This window comes from Lontra canadensis, unplaced genomic scaffold (assembly GCF_010015895.1).
Source record: "Lontra canadensis isolate GAN:19392208 unplaced genomic scaffold, GSC_riverotter_1.0 scaffold84, whole genome shotgun sequence".
In the NCBI taxonomy this organism is placed as follows: domain Eukaryota; kingdom Metazoa; phylum Chordata; class Mammalia; order Carnivora; family Mustelidae; genus Lontra; species Lontra canadensis.
In genome coordinates this window covers 2762886-2789604 of record NW_022631078.1, presented here as the reverse complement: position 1 = coordinate 2789604, position 26719 = coordinate 2762886, and the positions used below count along the sequence as shown (strand labels likewise).

At 56.9% G+C, this 26719-nt stretch overlaps 1 protein-coding gene across 2 annotated transcripts in view; it reads left to right on the top strand.

The window, feature by feature from the left end:
• TBC1D22A (TBC1 domain family member 22A) overlaps positions 1–26719 on the top strand; it is a 289882-nt gene that overhangs the window by 176944 nt on the left and 86219 nt on the right. For both annotated transcript variants that reach the window (XM_032882758.1, XM_032882759.1), the window contains exon 10: positions 715–790. In XM_032882758.1, coding sequence (XP_032738649.1) covers positions 715–790 — 76 coding nt within the window. The remainder of the gene's footprint in view (positions 1–714; positions 791–26719) is intronic.

The window sequence follows — 26719 nt, the reverse complement described above, 5'->3', positions numbered from 1 at the left end:
CTAGAAGGCAGCCTTGTTCTCTTGGCCTAGACGGCCAGTGGGAGCCCAGAGAGGTGATGTGGCTTGCCAAGGCTGTGCAGTTCCCGCGTAGGAGAGCGGGGCTCCTTTCCAGGTCTGTTGGACCGAGGACTCATCCGGCTTGACACCTACCCTTGTTTTCCTGTCTCGCTTTATCCACTCCTTCACCTGGGCTCACGGAGAGTGGTCACATGGGCCTATTTTCCTTGTGCGGTGGCCGCGTCCTTGGCCTTGGGACTGGAGCTGGGACGCTGACACCGTCAGCCCCAGGCCTGGGCGCTGTTCTGCGTCCACTCTTGCGCACTGGTGAGTCCAGCTCCGGCGAGTGCCCACGGCGCGGGCAGCGGCCACCAGCAGTTCCAGCACACGCTTCTCAAGGAGCTGTCCGCGCCCGTGCCTCTTCGTTCCATGCGAATGTAAATGTCTGCATTTACGCAAAAAGATGCTCCGGTAGATGGTCCCCGAGTCGGGTGTGCTCGCCCCCTGATGTCGGGGAGGCCTGGTCCTGACCCCAGATGGGACTGTGCTGCGGCGGGCCCTTGTGACGGGGCCTCACGCCGCGTGCACAGGTCACTTGGTGAATTCATTCTGCTGGGAGACTGTTCACCTTTGTTTCGCCTTCCTCTCCCCTCTGGAAGGTTTGGTTTATGTGTTTATTTTCTGTGCATATGATATTTGCTGTTATTTTTCCCGTAGGACAACTATACGTTTGCCCAGCCTGGGATTCAGATGAAGGTGAAAATGTTGGAAGAGCTCGTGAGCCGGATTGATGGTAAGGCTGCTCCCTGAGGGCCCGGGAGGAGGCGGTGGGAGGCTCAGGACTTGGCCTCTCCCCGGTGAGATGCTGTCCTCACTCAGCCTGGGGGTCCTGGCTCCCTCAGGCCAGGGCCAGGCTTTCTTCTGGGGGGGCCGTGGGAGCAGGAGACCCTCCCGTTTGTTTTTATTAAGGCGACATAATCAGATTCAGTGCAGGCTCTTTGCAGGGAGTAACGAATGCTCTCCAGGAGCGGGCAGCTCTCACTCCTTATTGAGCCCGATGATTGTCATAATCTGGGCGACAGCATGGCTGTTGATGGCTGTCCTTTGGCACACTGTTCCCTGCGTTTGTGCATCATTTTGCTACCAAGGATGCTGGCATAATTTCTCCATGGAATCCAATTAATTACCAAGTCTGGAAATAAAATCTTTAATATTATAGGAAAATTATAGTGTGTGCTCGGCCGTTTTAGATTACGCTTTCATATTTAAGTGGGGGCTTTGAAATACCTTTTACCTTCATTCTTAAAATAATTTCCCCTATGATGTGCTGACTGTCCTATTGCAATAGCAGAGTTTAATTAAATGGAAGTTGGGAGATAACGCCTGCCCATTCCAGCACCGTCTCCCGATAGTTTGTTACATTAACGAACAGAGCGTCAACACAGTGATACCAAGCAGAACCAGGCACAGATCTGTGGCGCCGACCGGTCGGTGGTGAGGTGCACACAAGAGGGGGCTCCGTCGCGGAGAGCCTCATGCGAACCCAGCAGGTGATTTTGCCGAACTTGCAGAGAAATCGTCCTTGGCTTCCAGCATGGACACAGGGGCGTGTCTTCCGGCCCTGCCTCCGCGGCCCGGCGTGTTGCTCCGCGCTCCCCTCGCCGCGTCGCTCCGGTCATCATCTCCCCCAGAAAGGCACTTGGTTTGGGGACCTCGTGAATGACATTATAAAATGTAGTCATACAAATTATAAACGCCATTTTGTGGCTTGATTGAATCTGATTTTCGACCAGGGATCTAATGGTTATTACCTCATTTCCGTACGGTGAGGGTTTTCATGGTTCTCCCAATAATACTTTATTTCATTCAGTCTGTTTGGCTGCTTTCACCTTCTGCTCGAGACACGTTTCCTGCTTGTGGAACCGCGTTTATTCTTCGCTTCACAGCAAGATCTCTGGGAGGCAGCTGGGGTCTCCCCGCTCAGTGGGTTCGCAACTGGCCCCCTCTCAGTTCTTCCAACTACGATTTGCAGTAGGTGGGAATTACACTTCTGGAGCGGCTTCTTCTCTTCCCCTCCTGTCCCTTAGAAGGCGTGTTTTCTGTGTCCGTGGAGGTTAGGAAGTCGTGGTTAGCGCTCATTTGTACCAGTGCTGCGGTTTGGGGAGACGCCGGAATGGATTTTCTCTGGTGCTGTGGTTCAGCAAGAAGCACGCTGCGCATTTGCTGGACGGTTTAAAAGAGCAGCAGCAGGGGCCAGAGGAATCCCAGCCCAAGCTGTGCTTTTTTGTAAATCACATTTTTCAATGTGAGGAGGGTGCTTCCGGCCTGAGGTTTTTGGCTTCAAGGATCCCTTCTTCACAACAGAGAAGGTTCCTTTATGTAATAGATATGTAAAATATGGAAATACTGTAGCCCATTTGTGACTGTTCTTCTGATGAAACCTTAGATGCCCAAGCTTTCCAAGCAGGAAGTGCATCCAGCAGACAGGGTTTGGGCTCTCTGGCTGGGGGGCACCCAGGCCCCCCAGCAGCCCCTTGGGAGAGCTCCTGCAGGCCTCCGCCGCGGGAAGTCCGCCCTCCCCACTTTCATCCCTCACCCCTTAGAGGGAGAAATTGTGCACTAGGAACTTTTGCAGGGACTGTAAAGATTTTATTAAGGGCAGGATATGTTAGGAAGTAAAATTGCTTAAAAAAAACCCCATTGCCTCCTGTCTGCACTTTAGGGGAAGGACGGCATTGATTCAGACCTTCTCGGCACTTTGGTGAGGGAACACCCCTTCGTGGGCTTGTTGATTAAGAACGGTGACGTTAATTGCATGAATAAAACTGGAAAATTCACAAACATGGGGAGATTAGACAACATGCTGCTGAACAACCAGTGGGTCAAAGAAGAAATCAAAAGAGACATCTAGAAGTACCTTGTGGCAAATGAAAATGGAAAAGTGACATATCAAAATTTAGTGGACGCAGCAGAAGCAGTTGTAAGAGGGGGAGGTTCCTGCGGTAAATGCCTCCCTCAGAAAATGAGACGAGTGTCAAGTAAACAACCCAACTTTACCTGTCAGGGAGCTAGAAAATGAGCAGATGAAGGCCAAAGCTACTAGAAGGAAGGAGGCCCCGGTGAGAGCCGGAATAAATGACTTGGGCAGATATTAGACAAGATCAGTGAAACAAAGAGCCGGTTCTTTGAGAAGGAAACAAAGTTGACAAACATTTAGCAAGACTCACCAGGAAAGAGAGAGAGAGAGAGGACTCAAGTAAGATCAGAAGTGAAAAGGGAGATGTAATTACAGCCAATACCCCGGAAACAGAAAGGGTCGTCAAAGACGGCTGTGAACAAGTATATACCAATAGAGCGGACAGCCGGGAAGAAGTGGGTAGATTCTGATTACCCACCAGCCAGACTGAATCATAGTGGAGTCGAGGACCTGAACACCTGGCCCCGGGCTAGCAGGGAGACGGACGTGAAGGGGGCAGTAATTGAAAGTCTCCCAAGGAACACAAGTCCAGCACCAGGCAGCTTCGCTGGTGAGTTCTGCCGAGCATTCAGGGAAGGATTGATACCAATCCTCTCAAACCCTCCCAAAAGAATAGAAGAAGGAGGAGCTTTTCTGAACACAGTATCCGAGGCCAGCATTATCCCGATGCTGAAACCAGACCAAGATGCCACACACAAAAAAGAAAATTACAGGCCAGTATCCTTGATGAACATTAGTATAAAAATGCTCAGTGAAATATTAGCAAATTGAATTCAGCAATATAGTAAAAAGATCACACTCTATGACCAAGTTGGGCTTATTTGAGACATATTTAGACTGTGGAATCCATAATCCAGAATGGTTTGGATTACAGACGCACAGCAGTGTGGTCTACCACATTAGCAAAATGAAGGATAAAAATTGTAGGATTATCTCAGTAGATGTAGAAAAAACATTTGATAAAATTCAACATCTGTTTATGATAAAAACTCCTAACAGAATATAGGCATAGAAGGAACATACCTTAGCAGAATAAAGGCCGTCTGTGACAAGCCCACAGCTAACATTACGCTCAACTGTGAAAAGCTGAAAGCTTTTCCTTTAACGTTGGGGACAAGACAAGGATGTCTACTCTCACTGCTGTTTTTTTAACACAGTATTGAAAATCCTAGCCAGAGGAATTAGGCAAGAAAAAGAAAGGACATCCCCATTGGAGAGGAAGAAGTGAAGTTGTCGCTCTGTGCAGGTAAGAGGATATTATGTATAGAAAACCTCTGACTCCATCAAAAAACCTGTTAGAATTAATAAACGGGTTTAGTCAAGTTGCAGGATACAAAATCAGTGCACAAAAGTCAGTTGTGTTTCCTTACACTCATCACAAACCATTGGAGAGAGAAAGTTAAAAAAACAAGGAAGAATAAAATACTTAGGAATAAGTTTAACTAAGGAGGTCAAAGACCTGTGTATTGAGAACTATAAGACATTAATGAGAGAAGTTAAAGAAGATAACCCCCCTCCAAAAAAAAAAGAAAAGAAAAGGGAAAGATATTTGGTGTTGATAGATTGGAAGAATTAATGTTGTTAAAAGGCCCCAACTCTCCATGGCAATCTACAGATTCATTGCAGTCCCTGTCAAAATTCTAGTGCTGTTTTTTAGAGAAATTGAATGAAGAATTCTAAAATACGTACAGAAGCACAGAATGCTCTGCAAACGGAGAATGCCGTATGAGGAAGAAGAGTAAAGCTGGGGGCATCACAGGCCTCGATTTCAAACGGTGTTACCAAAGCTATAGGAATTAAAACAGGATGGTACTGGCATAAAATCAGACACGTAGATCAGTGAAATAGAACGGAGAGCCCAGAAATAACCCCACACATGTATGGTCAAGTAACTTAACGACAAAGCAATCAGGAATATACCATGAGGAAAGAACAGTCTTTTCAATAAATGGTACTGGGAAAATTTATATAAAAGAATGAAACTGGACTGATCTTTTATACCATACACAGAATTAGCTCAAAGTGGGTTGAAGACGTGAGTGTAAGACCTAAAACCTTCAAACTCCGGCCAGGAAACACAGGCTCATTGACATAGGTCCTGGCTATGATTTTTTGCATCTGTTGTCACAAGCGAAAAAAACAATAAACAGTTGGAACTACATCATACTAAAAAGATTCTGCACAGCAAAGAAAACCGTGAGCAAAATGAAAAGGCGCCTACTAGATCTGAGAAGATAATCACGCGTCACATATATCTGCTAAGGGGCTAATAGCCAAAACACATAAAGAACTCTTAGAACTCAAGAGCAAAATAAAAAATCTGATTAGAAAACGGAGAGAAGGCCCGAGTAGACGGCTTTCCAGAGCCGACCTGCGGGGGCCGGCAGACACACGGAAAGATGTTCTCTGTCATTAACCTTCGGGGAAATGCAAATCCAGAGGACGATGAGCTAGCACGTCTCACCGTTACCAGATCGGCTGTTCCGGAGAAGGGAGCCCCTGTGCGCCGTGGGCGGGCCCGCAGGCTGGTGCGGCCACTCGCAGGATGGAGGTTTTTCAGAAAGTTACAGATGGAATCACCATGCGACTCAGCAGTTTCACGCCCATGTATTTAGCTGAACCAAATGAAAACTGCCAACTTGAAGGAATCCGTGCAGGTCATGTTGAGTGCCACAGCATTTACACCCACCGAGATACAGAAACAACCCGAGTGTCTGCTGACAGAGGAACACGTGAAGAAGTTGTAGCGCGCGCACACACACGCACACACGCACACACACAGGAGTGTTGCTCAGCCATAAGAAGGGAGATCCTGCTGTGTGCAACATTGTGGACGGACCTCGAGAGCATTATGCTAAGGAAAGTAAGTCAGACAGATCCTGTGCGAGCTCTCGTATACGTGCAATCCTAAAGAAAGAAAAAGATGGAAACCCCAAAAAGCAAGCTCAACGGATGCAAGGAAGGGATTGGTGGTTGCAAGAGGTGGGGGCTGGGGTGGGAAAAATGGGTGAACTTTTTTTTTTAAATAGTTTAAATACATTGATAAAAGTTAAAGGAAAACAGGAAGGTGAGGTTTTCATGGGCATGACTCAGTGAGGACTAGTGTGGAAAAGAGCTGAATTGCTCTGTAAAGTTCGGGGAGCCTGGAGTCCTGCGCTGTGTTGTGAAGAACGGAGTGGTGAGGGGGAGGAGAACCGAGGTCTTGGGGCTCGGGGGTGGACACAGAAGGAAGCACAGTGAGGAGGTGAGGGGAAGACCCGACGAGATCCAGCATCGTCGTCTTATTTTGTAGTGGGGAGGGTTGACTAAAGGATTTCTCAAAAGCACTTTTAAGTTCTAATTTGAGTAGGTTGCACCCCCTCTCTGCTAGCCTTAAGCCTTTCGTAAACGTGTGTGCTGGAGACAGGAAGGTGCCCTGCGTGAGGAGAGACGGGCCTGTCTGTGGCGGAGCCCAGCGGAGTGGAAGGCAGCGGCCCGAGAGGCTGTGTGCTGGGCGGGGGTAACGATGTGTCTCGGGACAGCTCAGGTGGCTGATGAGAACCCAGGGGAGTCCCCTGTGCTGTGTGGGCCACCAGCGGAAGGACTCCCCTCAGAATGAGAGGGGAAGACTCGAGCCACGGAACTCGGCACACAGGACAAGGTGAGAGGCGACGAGCCTCACGTCCAGTGCTGGTGGGCCTGATGCTTCCGCCCAAGCTGCCCCCGAACACACCAGAAGTAGCTCGAGAGGATTCATTGTAAAGCTCGTAGAGACCAGGGGGAGAGCAGAAAGGAAGGAAAACGAGAAAGAAAGAAAAAGGAAACACATTTGTTTGTTTCTTTTTTAAAAAAGGCTTTATCTATTTATTTGACAGAGAGAGAGAGACACAGTGAGAGAGGGAACACAAGCAGGGGGAGCGGGAGAGGGAGAAGCAGGCTTCCCAAGGAACAGGGAGCCCGATGCGGGGCTCGATCCCAGGACCCCGGGATCACGACCTGAGCCTCCCAGGTGCCCCAGGAAACACATTTCTTAAAAGCGCTGAACTACCAGCAAGAAGACAAAACTCTATGCGTACGTTCGAGGAGAATGCTGGCGCTCAGAGAGGTGAGCCCAGCACTAAAGGCTGCTGCTCTGAGGGCATCTGCTCATCCAGAAAGAAGAATCCCAACGCGAGCTGCCGTTCGCACAGTCTTCCGCAGGAAACGGTCTACCTACCCCGGACAGAGAATGTGAGAAAGGCCCGTGACCTCCTTGGGACCGAGCAGAGTCTGGAAGACCCAGAATGAAACAGCCTCCGTACAGTCTGGTAATCTTGGTCTCTGTCACCTGAGAGGACCAGGGTTGTTTGAAACTCAGCTACGGTCCTTCTCTGCGGGGGCGCTCGCAGTGCTTGGGAGAAGCCAAGCAGATTGTTTTCTGGAGGAAGTCACCAGAACTGAAATTGTTTCTACAAACACGTGTAGTTTTCAAAATAAAATGATCTGCGTACAGTCAAAGCTTGTCACCTATTCAAAACTCCTTAAGTGGACCAAACAGAAGCAACAGATACCAGAAACTGGCCCCCCAAATGCTGTGCTTTCGTAATTCTTAGACACACACCCCGAAACCATTATCCTTATCTCTGTGTATGAAGGAACAAAAACAGATGATCTTGACTATGTCTGCAGGGGAAGAAGAAACTGTGTAGTTTTACAGAAGAGATTTGAAAAAATGACCAAATAGGATCTTTGGAATTGAAAAGTATGATAACCATATTAAAAACGTGGTGGTTAGACACAGCTACAGAGAACATGCGTGATCTGGAAGATGATTGGAAGGAAAGAGCCATAATAAAACCTGGAGAGTAAGAATGTAGAAGGTAGGAGATCTAGAGGGTGTGGTCAGGAAGCCCGAGGGGTGTGTGTTTGGAGTCACAGGAGAAGAGAGAGAATGCGTGAAACTTTGGAGAGATAATGATGGAGACATTTTCTAAAAGTCCCGAAATGTGCCAACTCACAGATTCAAGCAACCACTGGGTCCAGAGGAGAATTACTAATGGGAACACTGTGTGTGAGCACATCCTCGTGAAGTTTAATTAAACGACAGACACAGTCTTAAAGCAGCTGGAGGCAAAGATTATTTTCTAAGAACAGCTATTTGAGAATTGACTTCTCAACAAAAATATGAGAAAGTGTCCTCGACGTGCGTCGAGAGTATAACTCCAGGAATCCAGCAAGCATGCCAGTCTGGACTGACCTTGGCATTGCACAAGGTCACCCAAATGTGCATTGTTTGCATTCCCTCTGAGAAACCGTGCGCATGAAGAAGGCAGCAGAGAGCCCACTATTGCAGCGTAAGTAGGGACAGTAATGACTATGAACCCAAATCCCCTGCAAGTAGGCAAATCAACACCCACCCCCAGCCCGTGGGCAGGGTCAGGTGCAAAAAGTCTGTGGAAAAGGGGAAGGGGTATGTGGGTATCTAAGGAGGACTAGAACCAGATGGAACCACTCCGGGAAGACCAAAATCCATCCCAGAACAGGAAAAGACTGATTGCAGGTCTGCGGTCCGGTGGAACAAGGCACTGGCTCCTGGCAAATCAGAAAGGTTTTGGGATTTCCTGGATGAGTGGCCACGAAGACCTTAGCAGACCCCCATTTCTAACAGCTGCTTGTCCTGTTTGAGCCGAAGTCTTGGGTCACATGTTTTTTTTGATGGTGTGTGTTCCCCAGGGATGGGGACTTCTTCTTCCTGGCAAACAGTTATTTTGGCCCTGGAGTGGAGGAAGCAGCCTCCAGAGCAGATGAGTTCCTGCTGTGGCTAGTCAGCCTCCAGCGGCCCCTCCCGACCGAGGGACATGGGGTGTTTCCTTGGGGCCATCCAGGTACAAGTGTGGAGACTGAAGGATTGAGTCTGGGCACCAGCTGACGGGGGACGGTGGCGGTGCGCAGAGGGGGTGGATCTCAGGCTTTAGTTAGGGAGCTTGTCATTTATTCAAAAAGCAACCTCAGCCTTTTTAAATTTTGCTCATACATTAATTTGATTTCTTAATCTGCTACCAGATGTCATTTCTTCTTCGATCTCAGGGAGAAATAGATCGCCCCCGGTGTTTGGTGTGGCTCAGTCCTCTAGCTTGCCAGAACAGCCTCTTGAGTTCTCTGTCCCCCGCATGGTGGCCAGACTCATTCTGGGAGGGGCTGTGCAGAGCCGCAGTTCACAACAGTCCACAGCAGGGCCAGCGGGTTCTCTGCACCCACAGTCATCAGAGGCATCTGACTGTCCTGGCTGTGACCCGGAGACCCTCCGCCTTCTGCCGTGTGCCTCTCATGCTCCCAAGTACCAGGAGCCATGGTGCACCTGTGGGGCTGCTGGCCTTCTGGAGGTCTAGAGGGTGCGGTCGCTCCTGCGGAGCCTGGAATGTTCTCTGCGGAAACTGGAGAACCCGTGAGCACAGGTGTGTGCATACACAGGTGTGTGTATGCAAGTGTGCGTGCACGAGTGTGTGCGTGTGTGTGTGTGCACAGCTGTGCTGGGCGAGCAGGTCTGCCTACACCAGACAGTACGGGCTAATGATTGGGGTGGTTTTGCGGGTTGGAGGCTGTGCTGATTTTCCCAAGTTCCTGTACCCTGGCAGTGCCCAGTCACTACGGGTGCCCCTCTGCACCCATCCCCAGGATGGGCCATGTCTCCCTTCCTTCCGCTTTTCCTTTCTTGTCAGCAGCAGCTCCTTCTCCTCTGGTGGCCACCGTCTGTTCCTTCCAGACTCTGACCCACGCTGTCGTGTCATCCGCTGCTTTGGGACTGGTTCGAGCTGAGCTGTCAGGACGGTGTGGGAGCCCAGAGCCTGGCACTGGACGTGCATCAAACACGCACATTGACCAAACCCTGAGTGGCCGAGCGTGGACCCCCGTGTGGGGTGGAGGCTGGGAATCCCCAGTGGGGGTCACGGGGCTCGGCAAGGGCTCAGCCGATGGCAGGCCAGTCTCAGCAGCTTCAGCGGCCACTGCGTCCCTCATGGCTTGGCTGGGACTCTGTTCTGCGCGGTTCTCGCTTTGGGACTCAGGCCGAGGGAGCCTCCGCCCTTGGGGGCATCCTTGCCCAGGTCCTGGGACGGAAGGAAAAGGATTCTGGGGAGTCCTCACAGGCTCTTAACGCTTCCAACAGAAAGCGGTTCCTGAAACTGTGCTGTTCTTCGTTGGCTAAACCCAGGGCTGTGCTGCAGCCACAGCCTGGAGCCGGGGGAAGGGTGCAGCCCCGTCCCCAACCCGGGGCTCACGGAGAGCCCTGGGCTTTGGTGGTCAGCACTGGGCGCGCCAGTCACAGCAGAGAGACGGGGTCACCGGTAAGAGCCTGTGCTCAGTGTTTCGTGGCTGTCAGTCTGTTCCCTGCTGACGGACCTTTGTATATAAAATCCTAAGTTCCCACCAATGACCTAGTGATTCCGTGCTGTGATGACGAGCGGAGATGAACATTTCTCGGACCGGGAGAGGGTCCGCTTTGAAGCCCCAGCGGGACTGTTTGCTCCGTGTCACCTGGACCGCTAACAGATGTGAACGAAATTGCCTGTTGTTGTAGGAGAACCAAAGGATACCCCTGATATATTTGTGGCCATTACGCCAGCCACATCTGGCGTCCGCCTGTAAGAGCCTGGGATGGATGGGGGATGAGTCCCTCCTCCTGCCTGGTCTTGAGCCAGCCAGAGTAAGGAGCACCCCGTTATGTGAATTTCACACAAACTGTAGCTTTTCGGCGTGAGTATGCCACACACTGACATTCAGATCCCACCGGGCCCCGATGTTTCGGCTGGCGCTGCTGAGCCGGCGGAGCTCAGCGGGGCCCACGTTAGACTCGAACCCGCGCCTGAGCTGCAGGCCCCCCCTGCTGCTGGGGTTCCGGGTGGCGGGGAGGATCTGCCTCCGCGTAGGGGGCTGTTTGGGATTTAGGAATGTGCGTGTGTACGCGCGCTTGCACATGCACCCGCTCTCACAGCTCTACACCCCACACGTCACATGCGGCTCCTTCGTGGACGTGGTTACTGTCCGGAGCCCGTGCTTCTCCGTGTTCCTGGGGCTCCTGGTGACGCTCCTCACACCGGCCTGTTGGAGGAGGGGCCGCCGGTGTCCTCGGGGGCGGGGCGGTCCCCATTCGTGGCCAAGGGCTCCGGTTGGCTCATTGCCTCCAGCGTGGACGTGGTGTTGAGGCTGCTCACCGAGCGCGTTTTCACACGCCCTCACGCCTCTGCTTCAGGTCGTCTCTGACCCGCTGCCTGTGGTCTCAGGGAGGCCGCCCGGGGAGCGCTCACGGTCACGCGGAGCCTGCCTGCCCGCGGGTGGTGGGTTTTTCTTCGCAGTGACCGCGGGTGGGACCTTGGGAGGCCCGCCCTGTGTCGGTCAGGGGCAGGAGCTTGGCCGCGATGGCCGGGGCGGTCAGGGCAGGCTCTTCCTTTCCGCCGTCAGCGGCGCGGCGGCTTCGCGTCGTCTTCCGCCCTGGTGCGCGGTCCGCGCTGCCGCAGAGGCAGCTGGGGACGGCCGCGGGGCCCCGGGCCCTTCTCAGCTTGCAGCAGCCCTTCTGCCGCCCGCCCCCAGCCGCCCGGCCCCACGCTCTGGCTGGTCGCTTTCCCTCCATCAGGACACGGGATCCCAGCTTCTGCTCTGGTCCTTGCTCTTGTCCTTTTCTGCACTTGAAACACTTTTCCGTCTCCTGCAGCTTCTGTCCCCGCGGCCGGCTGTTCTGCTGCTCCGAGCTCCGAGTGTGGGCGGTGACAGGAGACAGAGTGTGCCGCGTCGGGGGAGGGTAGCCAGCGTGCAGCGTGTGCGGCAGGACTTGGCCTCAGGGAGCTGAGAGCTGGGGAGGTGACCTGCCTGCCTGCGCGCAGCCTGGGAAGCGCTCAGGGAGCCCCTGGGCCTGCCGTGGGGGGGAGTCTCCAGGAGGCCTGTCCTCGGGCTGGAGCCAGGAAGGTGCTGTTGACCTTCCCAGGAGGTTGTCACACCGGCCTTGGGCCCAGGGCAGGCCCAAAGCTTCTGGGTCCTGCAGTAGTTCCTTCTGTGATGGCTTCTACGTTTTGGTCCATCCCGGAGTGCTTCTGAAGTGTGTCAGTGGGGAGCCCCCAGCAGCCTGCTGTGCACGAGGTGCTCCTTGGGGCCTGGGACACGGGTCCCAAACTCCGCAAGGTGCTGGTGGTGTGGCGACGTGGGGGCTGCACACAAGTGGAAAGGTGACTTGTCCCCAGGGGCAGTGACCGAGTGTCACCAAAGGACAGGCATGCTGCGTGAGCACGAGGGAGAGGGAGAGGGTCCTCACCCCTCCCTGTTCAGATCGTAGCCACAGGGACCAGAGGCAGGTGGCCAGTGGGGCCTGGCTTTGTGAAAGGGGACTTGGTCACTCCCCAGGTGGCTCCCTCGTAAAGTGGGCCCGGGGACCCGCTCAGGGCCTGAGCCAGGATGGACCTTCTCCCCTCTTTCGGATCTGCCTCTCGGGGCTGGTCGGGGTGGGGATGGTGTGCAAGGCAGACTCTGTGCCCGGATCCCGTGTCTGCAGCCCCACGGAAGATCTCCCCACCTCACCCAGTCGGGAACTGCAGCAGGGGTGGGGTGCGTCTGCAGGCCCATGTCCAGAAGGCTGGCTGTCCCCTGCCTGGGTGGTCTGGCACGCAGGCAGGACCGCAGGTGAGCCCGGCTCTCAGAGAGAGGCTGCTGTGCTCGTGGCGGGAGGGGCTCCATCCCTGCTGTGGGCACGCGGAAGCCCTTCCTCTGGGGTGCGGATTTGGGGCTTGAAGAGGAGCGAGCAAGCTGTGGTGTGTAGACGGGTACAGACTGAGGGACAGGCTGACCTCTGACTGCAGGGTTCTGGTTCCTTGGTGAGGGGGAAATGCCAGCCCGCGAGCAGAATGGGAGGCTGCTTCATAGCAGGATTGCGTGTCAGAGGAGAGAAGTCGGGGCACCCGGCCGGGCTTCCGAGAAGGGAAGCTCGACTGTCCGCGCTCTCGTGGCCACTGGCCAGCACAGCGTGTGCCCTCGGAGGCCAGCTGGCTTGGGGCTTTGGCTGCAGCTTGTCCCCCGCGAGCCCTTGCGCGCCCGGACGCGAAGGTGCTGGAAGCTTAGTTCGGCGTTGGAGCCCGCTGCCGTCCCTGCTCTTCAGCCCTGCCTCGCAGGTGGCTGGCGGTGGAGGGGCTGACACTTCTTCAAACACTGGGGCCTGTGGTCTGGGGGCTCTGCTTGGCCACGGTCACCTTGCTGGGCAGCCAAGGGCCCTGTGTGCCCCACCTCCGTGCACGGCCCCCTGCCCTTTCCCCGGGGAGCCCGTTAGCGCGACCGTGTTGCCCGCACCCAGCACACTGGGGGTGGCTGTTAGCGTTTTTAAAACTGTGCCCTTCCAGCCGAGGGAACCAGATGCCCGAATGCATTCCTGGGGAGCAGCTCTCCCTGTGTGTGCGTGGCTTTGTCTGCTTGTACGTTTCCCCTCTCCTCTGTGTTTTAATTTAAGGTAAATGTGATTTTAATGAAATTTCTCTGAAAGCTGTCTTGACTGCATTGTAAGTTTAAAATTGACTTATTCTTTCAAGATAGAATTCAGTTACATCTAGTAAACTAGTTTCAGCTTTATTACCATCCGAGTGAAAATATTTTTATTACTGCTACAAGGTAAGCAGTCGGAGAGCAGAGAATAAATCAGCGACGTCGGTCTGGCCGTGGAGCACTTGGCGTGCGACAGTGAAAAATAACCAGCTCCCTGTCCCCCACTTGCGTCCTCATTAGGCCCGGGGATGGCTGATGTGAGCATTTGGAATGATAGTGATATTTCACCGGAGACACACGAACCTGGCGGCTGGCAGAGCACACGTGGACCGCAGTGACGTGGGCCGCGTGGCATCGTGGGCCGCGTGGCATCGTGGGGCCGCACGGGGCAGAGTGTGCCGTGTCGGGCTGCGCTCCTGCGCCTGGCTCCCCATCTCTGCTGGGGCTTTGTCCCCGCACCTGCTGCGGCCTCCCCCGTGTGAGCGTGGTCCTTCACTCCTGCACTCGGGAGGCGGCAAAGCCACCCCCACGCCGGGCCGACGGGCTGCTTCAGCCCAGCGGACTTAATATGCTTTCACTTGAAACCCGGTGTGGATACTTTGCTGTGTTGTGGGGGAGAAGGATGCCATACCAGGTACCAGAAGATCAGAGGACTAGAGGAAGTGCAGTGGAACCCCAGGTCATGTGTTAGGAGAGTGCACCCCGGTTCTGGTGAGCCCGTCGCACGCCTGGGCTTGGCCGCTGCGGCCGTGGCTGGTAGCAGGCTGCGTCTGGCAGGTGCCTGTTGCATCCCAGGCACTGTCCTCGGCTCATCGCCTCTGCACTGTGGTGACTCCCCCCAGAGGCCCGACAGAGTGGTGTGTCTGCCTCCCCCGGCTCCTTCTCCGGTCTCTCTTTCCGCACATGCTGGGGGAGCCCCTCACGGCCTCCAGCTCTGCCCTCCTGGCTTGGTGCTGAACACGGAGAGCTGCCCCAGCTCCGTCTCCTGTCGGGGGCCCAGCAGTGGCCTGGGGGCTTGGGGCCCTGCCTGTGCCTGCCTGTGGCCCAGGATCTCCTCGGGGCAGCAGGCTGCAGTGTGCTGTGTGACGCCCACCACTCGGCCCCTGGCTGCAGCCCTCACGTGGTTCCTCACGTGGCTCCTCACGTGGCTCCTTATGGGACGCCGGCCAGCATCTGGTGCCTTCCGGTGCCCCGCCGCCATGCCAGCCTGAGAAGGGCAAGGAGGTCCGAGAGTCTACTGTGCCATCCTGAAATAGCAAGCAGGTCCCTTCTCCCAGCTTTGAGCCTGTGCCTGTGGCGTCCTGCAGGCTTCCCAGCAGCGAGCAGGGCGCCGGCATGCACACTGTGCCCACTCCTCGTTGGCGTGTTGCTGGATGCACGGATCAGGCGTTACTGTGGTGTCCGCACACGAGGGCTCCCGCACCCTGTGAGGCCTTGATCTGCTCCCATGCGGGCTGCCGACGAGGCTCCCGATTTAGAATGGACGTTTGGGGGGCTGCGGGTGAACGCGCCTGTGTGGGTTATCCCTGTCTCTACATGTTCATGTGCCCTGGGCTCTCCTCTGTGGCCTTTGTTCTGCCCTTTCATCCGGGGAGGGGGCGATCTGGCGTGTGGACAAGCTCTGTAATCCGAGAGCGCGCCCCCTGCTAACTGCTATGTAGCTGGGAGAGTGACAGGAAAACGCTGGGTGTGCAGACAGGTGACTGGGTAAGTGCTGATGGTTGTGGTCATCTGAGAATGGTCTTACCTCTGTGTGAACGTGCCCCTGGCCGGCTGAGCGGGGCCCTTTCCTCACGGTGACCTGCCGGCCCCTCCGCTTTATCGGCTCTCCCACGAGCTGGCCCTCGCGCTGATTGCAGGGACAGCACTCTCTGGAGAAGCCTCAATCTGCGGTGACAGTCTTCACGTGTATTTTCCGCCGTCCCCATAGGTTGTCAGGATAACCCGGGGAGGTGGCACCTGCCAGAGCTTTGAAATACTGAGCTCCCCCGTGAGACATGGGAGCTGAGTGTCCCAGTGACTCAGAGGGGCCCGGAGCTCCCCAGACCCAGCCTGGCGTGGCGCCGGACGTCCTCCGCTCTGCCCTTGCCCACGCCGGCCCGCTGTTGCCACAGGAGCCAGATCCCAGGGCCCTCCCGCTGTTGTCTCTGAGCCCGCTGTTGGGTCAGGCCCGCGACCCCCTCCTGCCATCTTCCAGGCCAGAGAGGTGTGTTGGGAGAGTGGGGCTACAGCCTTGTCACTTGGGGTCCCTCTGGGACCCCCCTGTGGTTTCCTGCTCTTTCTCTAGGACTTGCTGCCTCTCGGACCCAATTTAAGCTTGTTTTCGGGTGTTCCCCTGAAGATATTGAGAGGGATTTATTTTCTTAAAACTGAGGGACAGCTCTCCTCCCATGCTTGGACTGCAGGGTCCCAAGAGGGTCTTGGAGCTCGTGGCTTGTGGGTGGGGCCACACTTAAATCCCCTGCAGGGCAGAGGGGTTGGCTGATATTTCAAGACCTTATTGATGTGTGTGGATGGGCTGTGACTACTGCGGACTTCCTGTCCTGTATCAGGAGATAGGACACTGACTGTCCCCCGGGAGTTCTTTCCTCCAGGCCCAGACTCAGCATGGAATCGGGGGGAGGCCCCGATATCATCTGGCTGCCACCACCCAGGCCACCTCATGGCCTCTGGAGGCCATCATCACTCCCGTGTCGGCCGGGCTGTCTGGGAGGGCCGGGGAGGAGTCTCCTACAACTGTGCTTCCAGCTGGCAGGGCGGCCGAGGCTGGGCGGCTGTGCCGGCACTAGAGACTGGTCTCTCTGCATCCTGGGCCGTTCCTTCCCCAGGACCAGTTGGAGGTGCGGGGACTGGCGTGTGCCCATGCCGTGGTGACCGTGTACGTGTGACCGCTCGGGTGGGGTGCGTGTTTACGCAGGAGGTGGTGACGGCCATCTGGTGTGTAATGAAACACAAGCACGTGAGGCCCTCTGAGCCCGTGACTTAGATGATTTTCTCCTAATGATGCTCTCTCTGCGACCCTCCAACCTGAGATCGACGTTCAGGGTTTATTGCCAAACCGAGACTAGTTAATTAAATTGTAAGCAGACACTTGCAAATACAGTGATTCTCCTTGACCTTAGGAAGAAAAAGTTGTCTTGGTTTTGAATGCAGGCCATCAGATTCTGGCTTTGATAGGATTCCCAAAAGTCATTTTTATTTGTGGTTACAAGTTGCTGGAAAATGCAAGTGGTTTTATCGCCCCCGCCATAAAGCACTGACGTCCCTCTTAAATCCCGGACAGAAGGCAGCCTTACAGCTGGGCATTTCCGTGCCAGGCTGGCTGGGAGAGGACGGTTTCTGTAGTGGAGGTCACCTTCCCTGCCTGTAAGCCCTTGGCTCTCATGAAAGACCATGGGGCACTTCCTGTCCTTACTCTCTGTGGTCCCTGCGTCCCCCATGCTTTAGGCTATGGGTCCCTGCTGGGCCCCCTGCTGGGCCCCCTGCTGGGCCCCCTGCAGGGCACCATGCTTCCCCATGCTTCTCCATCGTCCCTCTCAGGCACGCACCCCTGTCCCTGCACAGGGGACAGGGCAGGCCAAGCTCTTCTGGCAGGTTAGACCTCCCGCCCTCTGCCATGTCCCTCTGTGTGACCCCTGGCTTCAGACCCCTGTGTGTTTGTGTGTGTGTGACGGCTCCAGTCTCTGGTTGCTGCCATGCGGGGACCCCCCCGGCCCCCAGCTAAGGGTGGGGCCCTGTGCGGGGGTGTGTGCAGCCGGCTCCCTGGGAGCTGGCACAGAACACGGAGATGTGGACCCACAGATTCTTCCTTTGGAGCTTGACTGTGCCACGTCTGCGGGAGCCCTGGGGTGCAGCAGGTTGTCGCAGGGCTGAGGCGAGACCTGGGGTAGGAGCTGCTGTCACGCAGTCCATCTTGTGTGCTGCAATACTGGACCTAGGGCTGAGGGGGCCAGGAGGGGGTTCCCACCATGGCGCCTGGGAATGGGGGCTCCGAGCGTCCCTGCCCGCACCCCCGGCCCTTTGTCTGGTCTGCACAAAGCAGCCCCAGAACAGCTAACGCTTGGAGCTTCTATTGAAGTGAGTGATGACAGAGGGGTGAGAATCCGGGGCCCGCCCCCTTTTTACACTTGGATGCCTCCCTCCTGACGGCAAAGAAACCCGCAAGTCAGCTGGGGCGTCATTCCCTGCTTGGTCTTCCCGTGGCCTTCTGCTCAGCCCCGTGTGCAGAAACAGCTCCAGCGGGACCCGTGTCTTATCTCGCGGCCACCCTCATACTGTTGTTCTGGTCAGGCAGAGCTTCCCGTGGCCCTGTCCACGTGCTTTCCGCCGTCTGCTTCCCGAGGACGGCAGTCAGAGAGCCAGGGCCGGAGAGACCCGCTGGGGCGGGGAGGCGGCAGCCAGGCCGGGCAGGGGGCCTTGTTGCTCAGAGCGGCCTCGCCCTGGAGCACGCTGGGGTCCTAGGCCCTCGTCCTTGCCTGCAGAGCCGGGCGGCCAGGCCAGCGGCTGAGCACGGTTAGCGGAGGACCTCCCCGCCTTGCAGAGCGCAGCCGCTGTGTATCTGCCGCTCAGACCTGCGTAGACCCCCTTGCTGGCCGCCCGAGCCGCTGCCGGGCCCTCCCCACTTGGGGGAGCCCCCGGGGTTGACTGAGCAGCCAGGGGTTGAATGAAGGCCCCCGCAGGGTTCTCCCTGCTTCTGCCCCTGCCTGCTTCCCATGAGCCCACCCCTCCAAGTGGCGCTAGGCTTCTCCAGCTCGTTTCAAGTGCGAGCACGGTGCCTGTCCTGGGAGCTTGGGTGGGCTTGCAGGGAGGCCCCCGAGCCCTTGTTGGCCTCTCAGCCAGCCTGGCCTGGGCCGCCTGGACTCTGGTGTGGGTGCTGGCATCCAGGCCCCCGGCCCCCACCGTGGGGCCCTGTGGTGTTCTTGGTGGATGACTGAGGAAGCTGCTGTTGTGATATCTGCCATCAAGTCTTTGGGTGTCCCTGCCCCAGTTTACCCATGTGTTCCCCGGGAGAATGAGCCTCATGGTTCACTCATTCTGAGGGTCAGGCCAGGGGAGGCTGTATGGGCAGAGAGCACCTGTGTAACCAGACTGCGATGGCCATGGAATGTTCCAGAACTCTGGTGTCCTGTCGCCTAGATGTCTTCAGGAGCACGGTGCAGCACGGCCTTGCATCTGTGACGCAGGTGCCCCGAGCTCACCTTTACCCCTTGCACAGGCTCTGTTCTGCTGCTCCCTGGGGCCCTGTGACACGGAGCTGGCCCTGCCCCAGTTATAGCTGCCTCTGTTTCCTGCTCGCTGTTTCCTCATCAGGGAGCCTGGGCTTGCGGCTCCACGCCGTGGCTCCGAGGTGACCATAGGTGGTTCTCTGCGTCACTCCTGCCCTACGTCCCCAGAGTCCCTCCTGCGTCCCTGCTTCCGTAGCCCTGCTATGGTCCTGAGGCCCGTGCTCCTTCCCTGAGGCAGGACACACAGCAGTGGCAGGACTTGAGCTCACACCGTCCTCTAGAAAAAAGTAGACCAGCAGGAGCCTAGGAAAATGACTTCACGAAAGAGGAGGAGTTCTTCTCCTGTCACTCTCTGCTTCAAGAAACGGATGAGGAGCGCTCGGGATGGCTCGTGCCCAGGAAAGGAGGACGGGCCAGTGAGTGGGGCAGGAAGTCACCTCCGGGCACTGCTGAGTGCAGACCCCGGCGTGCCGAACCCAGTGGGCTGCTGTGTCTCAGCTCAGGAGGGCACCGTGTGCTGTGGGACCTCTGGGGGCACCAAGAGAGCAAATGAGCGGGGTGGAGCCTGGGGGTCCCTGCCTGGGGGGTGCCGGGGGCACAGCAGGGGCTCGTGAGTTCACCCCCGCATACTTCAGTGTTTCCCCTGAATAGGAGCCTTCTCTCCCGCAAGCACAGTGCTCCCGCCAAAGCCAGGGATCGACCTTGACGGCAGAACTGGCGTTTCGCCTGCGGACCCCGTCCAGGTGTCACCACGCGTCCCTGGACCCACGCTGCCTTTACTTGTCTTTTCTCGCCTGGGACAGACTCAGCCTTTCTTTGTGTTTCGTGACTCAGCTGTTTCTGAGGCGCGCACATTCCGGTTTTGTTGCTTTGTTTTCTTGCCAGAATATGTTAATTTGGGCTTATCTGTTGCTTCCTGGTGCACAGATCCAGATTTTGGCAGGAAGCCACAGATCGTGTGGCTGCGTCCTCCTCAGGGATTTGCTGGGGACACACGGGGCAGGTCGTTCATCGCTGTGATGCCGGCTTTGACCGCAGGCTGTGGGGCCGTCCGCCAGCTTCCGTGTGTGCTGAGAAGCGTCTTGTGAGGAGACTTGGCTGGGGGAGCCGTGCTGCCCGCCCCCCGGCCTTTCACACTGCTCTGGGCCTCCCTCCGTCAGCACGGGGTCTGGGCCGGTCTCTCCTGGGGTTTGCTAATGCAGCCGCTTTCCTGCTCGAAATGCGTGTCTGTGTGTGTGTGTGTTTACCAGGTTACACCTCTTTTCTAACATGAATCATGTTGATGCTCAGAATTTGTCAGCTTGGTGCAGGAGGTCCTTGAGGGAATGTGCCCCTGACGGAGGGGACAGTGGAGTAGCTCCGGGGTGGGACACTGCATTTTGTGTGAGAGCCCCGTGAGTGTGTCTGCCCACTGTGGGAGGTCCTGGGGCGCCGTGGGCAGTGAGGGAAGGTCGTGTGTGAGCCGGTGGGCCCGAGCCCCAGGTGGGCACCGAGACCTCTGTCTCCACCGGCTGGTGGGAGGCACAAGGGGGGGCTGCTCCCCGAGAGCCTGGAGGGATGGGGTCCACGGTTGGCTCTCGCACTGTACCTGAGTCTTCTGAGAGGCAGGGTGGGGGCACCCCCCTCTGCCCACGCCTGGTTTCCTGGGGGCAGGGGTCTCTGTGTGCAGGGGAGGAGACCAGAGACGGCTCCTGCTGCTGGGTTACTGGTTAGAAAGCAGAGTGAGCTGCATTTAGGTTCTCCTCACGGCAGTCCCCGGAAGCGGACGTTTCTCTGTCTGGGGCAGGTTGTCAGTGCGGGAAGCAGGATAGACTCCTCTGTCGGGCGGGGGTAAAGGGGCCTTTTAGCAGTGTGCTGGTGATGGATAGAGCCCTTCCTGGAGCTCCCTTTTTGACAAACTCATCATTTTAAACTATGTTCTGGTTATTTAAAAAAAATAATGTCGAAGTTAAGTGCTTAGGTGATCTTTGGTCTCTAGCTGTGTCTCTGCTAATGTTCTTTTCACAGGTTCCCCGTTGATGCGCCGGCCGCTTTGGGCTCATTCCTAAACACGGACTCAGAGCAGAGCAGAGCAGCCCGTGAGCACTGCCATGTCAGCGCAGAAAATCCGCCCGTCACCCAGAGTCAGACTGTTGCCCTTGGGTGCTGGCCTGTGTCCAGCGCTGTTCTTGGAAGGCTCTGGTGCTGGGCAGGCCAGATCAGGGTGCCCCCAAGGCTGCTGCCGTCCAGTCCCAGGCCTGGAGATGGGTGGGCATGGGCTGCCGTGGCTGGTGGTCCCACTGGAGTGGTCCGTGCCACGCCTGGCCTCCCGGCCCCATACTCTGGCTGCGGTCACAGGCGCTCATCCCTCACCCCCGGGGTGGTTTGGGGAGGCGGCCTCTCCCCCGTATTCCGTCTGCAGCAGCAGCTGGGCTGGGTCAGGCCTGGCTGCTTGCCTCCCGGCTGCTGTCACTCCTTGGTCTGGTTGTGTCCTCCGTTCAGGGAGCTCCGTGAGTGTGTGACGACTCTGGGTCTGCTGCTGTCATGGAGTCTTGGGACACTAAGCGAGTGTCCACTTCATGGGGCGCTGAGCATCGTGTGAGGCCTGGTAGGGACTAGGCCTTGGTTCTAGACTTGCTTGAACTAGGAGGCAGATGGGTGCTGCTGGGCGACTTGCCTCTGAGTCTCCCACTTGTGGGCTGTCATCATCAGAAGTGACCTTGGGGTGGGCTGTGGAGAGGGAGACGAGACTCCTGTGGCCCCGGGGCCCTGCTCCCTCACTTGGTCTGTGTCTGGAGGACTTGCGCAGTGGCATGCTTCCCTGTCTGTCCTGCCTCCCATTCCTCCTCCTCCTGGCTCTGTACCACTTTCCTGCCAACCAGGGGCAGACTGGGCGCTCCTCAGTTTCCCAGCCGTGCTAGTGGCTCCGTCGTGGCCTGGGAGTCCAGGCGGCAGCAGGACCCATGGCAGCCCCGCTTGACTGCCCCCTTGTCCTGGTCTGTGCCCCTGCTTGCTGTTCGGATGCGGGGAGGTGGCCCTATGCCTGCGTTAGCTGGCCCTCGCAGTGGGCGCCTCGGGAGCCGGGCACCTTGGCCTGGGGACCTCTCCCACTTTCTGGGGGACCCACTCTTTCTCCAGCCCTATCTCAGACTGAGTGGCCTCTGGATCGGGACATGGGTGACTTCACACATTCTGCTAACATCTGTGAAACATGCTCTGTGCTGGGTCCTGCGTGTACGGGGATGCATTCGACAGAGGCCTTTGTAGGTGAGCTCGTAGCCAGCAGGACGGCAGACGAGGGAGTGACTTAGTGCAGGCCACCCCTCTAGTTATCCCGTGATGTCAGAAGGGGCAGTCGGGGGGACATCTTTGTGGAAGACGGATGTCGGCTTCGAGTCCTGGCGTTGGTGTCTGCTGTGGCGAGTGAAGGACTCTTGTCTAGACTCTAGGCTTTAGTAATGGCTTGTGACAGGAGAATATCGGAGTCCTAGAACTTGTGTGGAAAGTGCTTTTTCCATAGGCACCCTGGGATCATCTGTCCCAACCATCCTCCCCTTGACTTCTTGTTTAGTCTCTGGTATTTCGTCCTCTCTCCACTGCTCCGTCCATCATCCTTCCATCCATCCATCCATCCATGCATCCATCCATCCATCAAAGTGTCCGTTAATCAGTGTGTCTGTCTATCCATCTTTTCATCCATTCATCCCTCTCAATTTTTTAAAAAGACTTTTTAAAATTATGTGACAGAGAGAGAGAATGCACAGAAACAGGGGGAGGGGCAGAGGGAGAAGCAGGCTCCCTGCTGAGAAAGGAGCCCAGGCATGAGACGTCGTCCCAGTTTACTCCCGGTTTGCTGGGACCGTGACCTGAGCTGAAGGCAGAAGCTTAACCTACTGAGCCACCGAGATGTCCCTCATCCCTTCTACTTTCATGGAAGACTCTGACTGCCTTGCCCTTTGGGTCCTGGGTGTGGAAAGGAATCGGAAGAAGCCTGGTCAGGACGATCTCAGAGTTTAATGGTGAAATGTCCGCGCCAACCATCTAGGCCACTAAAGTGCCACATGTCTTCTCACAGAAGTCCGCAGGCAGCCCAGCAGGGTGCCAAGGAAGGGGTGGTCAGCTTCGGGGGGCGGTCAGAAGGGCGTCAGGTGGGCGCCGCTGCTTGAGCTCTGGGTGAGTGTGGGCTCGCACGGACCTGCATGCCAGCCCGGGGGTGGGGGTCGTGGGTCGGGTCAGAACTCAGACGGGCACGTTGGTGTCAGCGTTCTCCGTGTTCAGTGCCCACGGTGGAGGGAGCCCTCCTGGAGAAGCGCCTCATCTTCCGCCTTATTGCGGATTTGGGTCACATTAGGGCTTTCTTACTGCTGGTGAGATGATTTGCAAACTGTTTACCCGAGCCGTGTGCTTGTTGAGCTCAGAGCTTGTTTCTTCTCCACTTTCTGCCCCATTTGGAAAAGGGCCTTGTCTCTTGGCTTGGAAGTGTCCATCAGGCAGAGCCTTGCTTTGTGTCCCTGACTCACAGCCACCGCTAGGTGACCGAGCGGGACTCGCGGGCAGCCCTCGCCCTCCTCCTCCCTGTCCTGCCGGGAAGGGGAATACGGGGGCTGGTGTGTCATAGCTCAGACGGGTTTGCTCCTGCCAAGGGAAATGCAGTGAGTGAATGTGGCAGACGGGCCCTCGGGGGAATCCCAGGGAGCCCTGTTAGCTGGTGTCCACACTCGCACTCCCCCTGCTCCTGGGTTTGGGCAAATCCTACGTCCTGATGGAGTGGGGGGTGGTGGGCTGTCTGCCCTGTGATTATGTTACATTATCTATGAGCCCATTTTCGCAGACTAGCTAGATTCTGCCTCTGCTCTTAAGCTGGCAGCCAGCCTGGAGGAGCTCACGTGGCAGGTGGGTGGCCTCCAGCTGGCAGCCAGCAGAGCGCTGGGGCCTCGTTCATACACCTGCAGGGGACTGACTCCTGCCAACACCGGGCATTACCCCGGAGGTGGGCACTTCCTTGGTCGAGCCACTGGATGAGAGCGCAGCCCTCATTGCAGCTGCAAAGCCCTGAGCGGAGGACCCAGCCAGGCTGCTTGGACTCAGAGCCATGGGGGCTGTGTGATAACAAATCAATGGTGGTTATTTGTTCTACGGAATCAGAAAACTTATGCACGGAGGACAGGTAATGCTGTAGAGCCCCCCGCCTTTTCCCGCAGGGCCCTCGCTCCTGCCTGGCTCTCCTCGCCACTATCACAGGTCCATTCCCCGTGCACCCTCTGTTAGTGGCTCACTGAGCCCAGACACCCCCTCCTTCCCGAGGGTGGGGAGATGCTGACTGCTGCCTTGGCGCAGACTAGGCCTGCTTGCCCCACTAGCCCGTCAGATCTTGGCATCCAAGGCAGGGCCTTTTCATCTGTGCCCTTGGTGTGTTCCCATCTAGAAGCCCTTGTGGGTGTTGGGTGGGAGAGCCAAGGGCCAGGCCCCCTCCAGCTCCTGTCCAGCTGCCGCCCCCAGGGCCTGGGCGGCTGCCGCTGCCACACACGTACACAGTGGGCTGTCCTGCAGTCGGCACCTCTGTGCTTGGGGCACCCGGGGAGTCGCCTGTCAGCTGCGCTCCTTTCTAATAAATCAGGTTGGTTGTTGCTTCCTGATATGAAAACAGGCATTGGTTGAGAAGCTCATGAGCACATCTGCGAAGTGAGAGTGATTTAACACCTCGCCGCTCTGGAAGAACTTGTATTTTAGATAATGTTACTGTCAAAAAAATATGCTGTGATACCTCTCTAAAGATGGGAAGATAGTGTGTCGTGGTGTCAGATAGATGCTGTTTTCTCACGTCCTGCCGGAGCCTTAATTTTGCCGCCAGCGCCTGGGTCCTGAGTACATGGTGGCCTCTGTGACCCGAGGCCTGAGAGTGACTGCACTTGACCGTGCCCTGCCGCTCCCTGCCACTGCCTGCTGCCATGCTCGGACCCTGCTAGGCTCTCCTGCCAGGGGGCTGGGGGGACTGGTTAGCAGCTTGTGGGTGTGACCCACTGTCACCCCCACCCTCATGTGCAGTGTGGAAAAAGACAGCAGTCGTGTGGCATGACCTTGATGTTCCAACCAGCCTCGGAGCGGTTATCTTGGGAGAATGTATTTGCAGCGTGGCCTCTGCCCTCGATGTCTTTCCGGATCGCAGCCTCAGGCCCTTGGATGGTGGCGGGAGTGTTCTGTTTGTACCCCCGGTGGGTTGCAGCTCTGCCGCCAACCCCTCGGAGCGGTGTCAGACCCCCAGGTCAAGGCCAGAAGACTGCCCCATTTCAGATGCCAGCTGCACGGTCCCCAGGCCTGTCTGCACTGCTGTCCGAGTTACCATAAATTCAGCAGTTCCCGTGGCTTCCTTAGGTTCGACGATCGGCCGGAAGGGCTCACAGGGCTCAGGAAGGCACTGTACTTAGGAGAGTGGTTTTACCGTGAAGGGTACAGATCTGGAGGCCCAGCCAAAATAAGGGAGACATGGGCTTGGGTTGTTGGGAGGGGTCTGGGCCTGTAGACGGTTCCCTGTCCCCATGGAGTCAGGGCGTGTTGCCCGCCCTGCCCCACGCTGCATCCATGTGTTCACCAGCAGCTGGGAAGCTCTCCTGGGTCTGGTGTCCCGTGTATCGGGTCTCTTCACACGGGCACCACTGGATCATGGGCCCCGTGTTGCACTCAGTCTCCAGCTCCTCTCTTCCCCCTGACGGCTGGCAGCCGAGGGTCTCAGCCGGTCCCTGTCGGACCATGCTGAGGGTGCACTCACCAGGGCCTCCCTCGTTAGCATAACAGGGACAGTCCGCCCTGAGGGAAGTCCCAGGACTGAGAGCCTCCCTCCAGGAAGGGGGCAAAGGCCAGCCCCATTCTTCGTGATGGAACAAGGAGGTCTCTCTGACCAGGCACATGGTCCAGGGTGGCTGGTTCTCACTGCGCTGTGCTGAGCCCCTCCTTGCTCACGGAGGATGCCGGTGTGGAATGGTCCCCCTGTGGGACCCGCCGGGATCCTGGGTTCTTGGCACAGCCCGGGGGCCGGGGAGGGTTGGGTTTTCTCTCCTTTTGCCGTCAGCACGTTCCTAAGATGGTGTTAAATTGTCTAAATAAATCTTACTTCCTATTGATTTCCATTACAACTTCTAAGGCCAAAAATGTTTTTTTGAAGACGCTTGTTGGAATGCAGCAGCGCATATTAATGAGGGAGCGTTTCTGCGGAAGCGCGCCGTGCGCAGCAATACCGGTCAGCTGCCGCTGAGGGCAGGCCCGCGTGCGGTCGGATTTTCCTCACCAAGTCCCCCTTGTGCGCCTGCGCTAGGACCGGCATCCCACCCACGCCCTCTGGCCACACACGGGGCAGTGGCTCCCCTTTCTTGGTGGCGGCTGCCGCCATGCCAGGGACTTCCCTGCCACAGTGCCGGTGAGGGGTCAGGCTTCTCGGGGGAGGAGGACCGCAGGGCACCGAGAGCCCACAAGAACGTTCCAGGAGCTGACCTGGGTCTGAACCCAGGCTCTCCTCTCGACCTGAGGTCTTAGCACTCTTCCTTCGTGTCTGGCCCACTCTTGGTAGGCTCACCCACTGCCTGAGGGAGAAGGCAGTCCAGCAGCCCGGGCTCAGGCCACGGCCTCCTCGCTGCCCCTGCTGTGTGGCCGGCAAGACTGTTTGCCCGCCGGGTTTGCGGGGGAATGGCCCGCGCCTTGAGAGTGGAACTGGAGGTCCCGGGTTCTGCTCTGCTTCACTTCTCCTGTCTGCTCATCCCGTCCTCTTCCGGCTCAGACCCCCTGTCCCTTCGGGGCACCTCTGCGGGTGTCTGTAGTGGGGAGCCCTAGACCTCCCCTGCATGCAGGTGGCCGCCCCCTGTGCCCCCGGTATGGCGAGGCCCGGGTCCCCTGGCTCGTGGATGCAGCTGGGCCCTGCCTCCACGTGGGCCTGATGCTTTTCCCGCCGTGGCCCTGCAGACCGGGAGGGTGGGCGAGCCCAGACAAGGGGCTTCTCGGCTGCAGAGAGGCCCGTGTTCACTGTCAGGGGCTCTTGTTCTGCTCCTTTTTTATCTCTTTAACTGATAGAGAGTTGAAA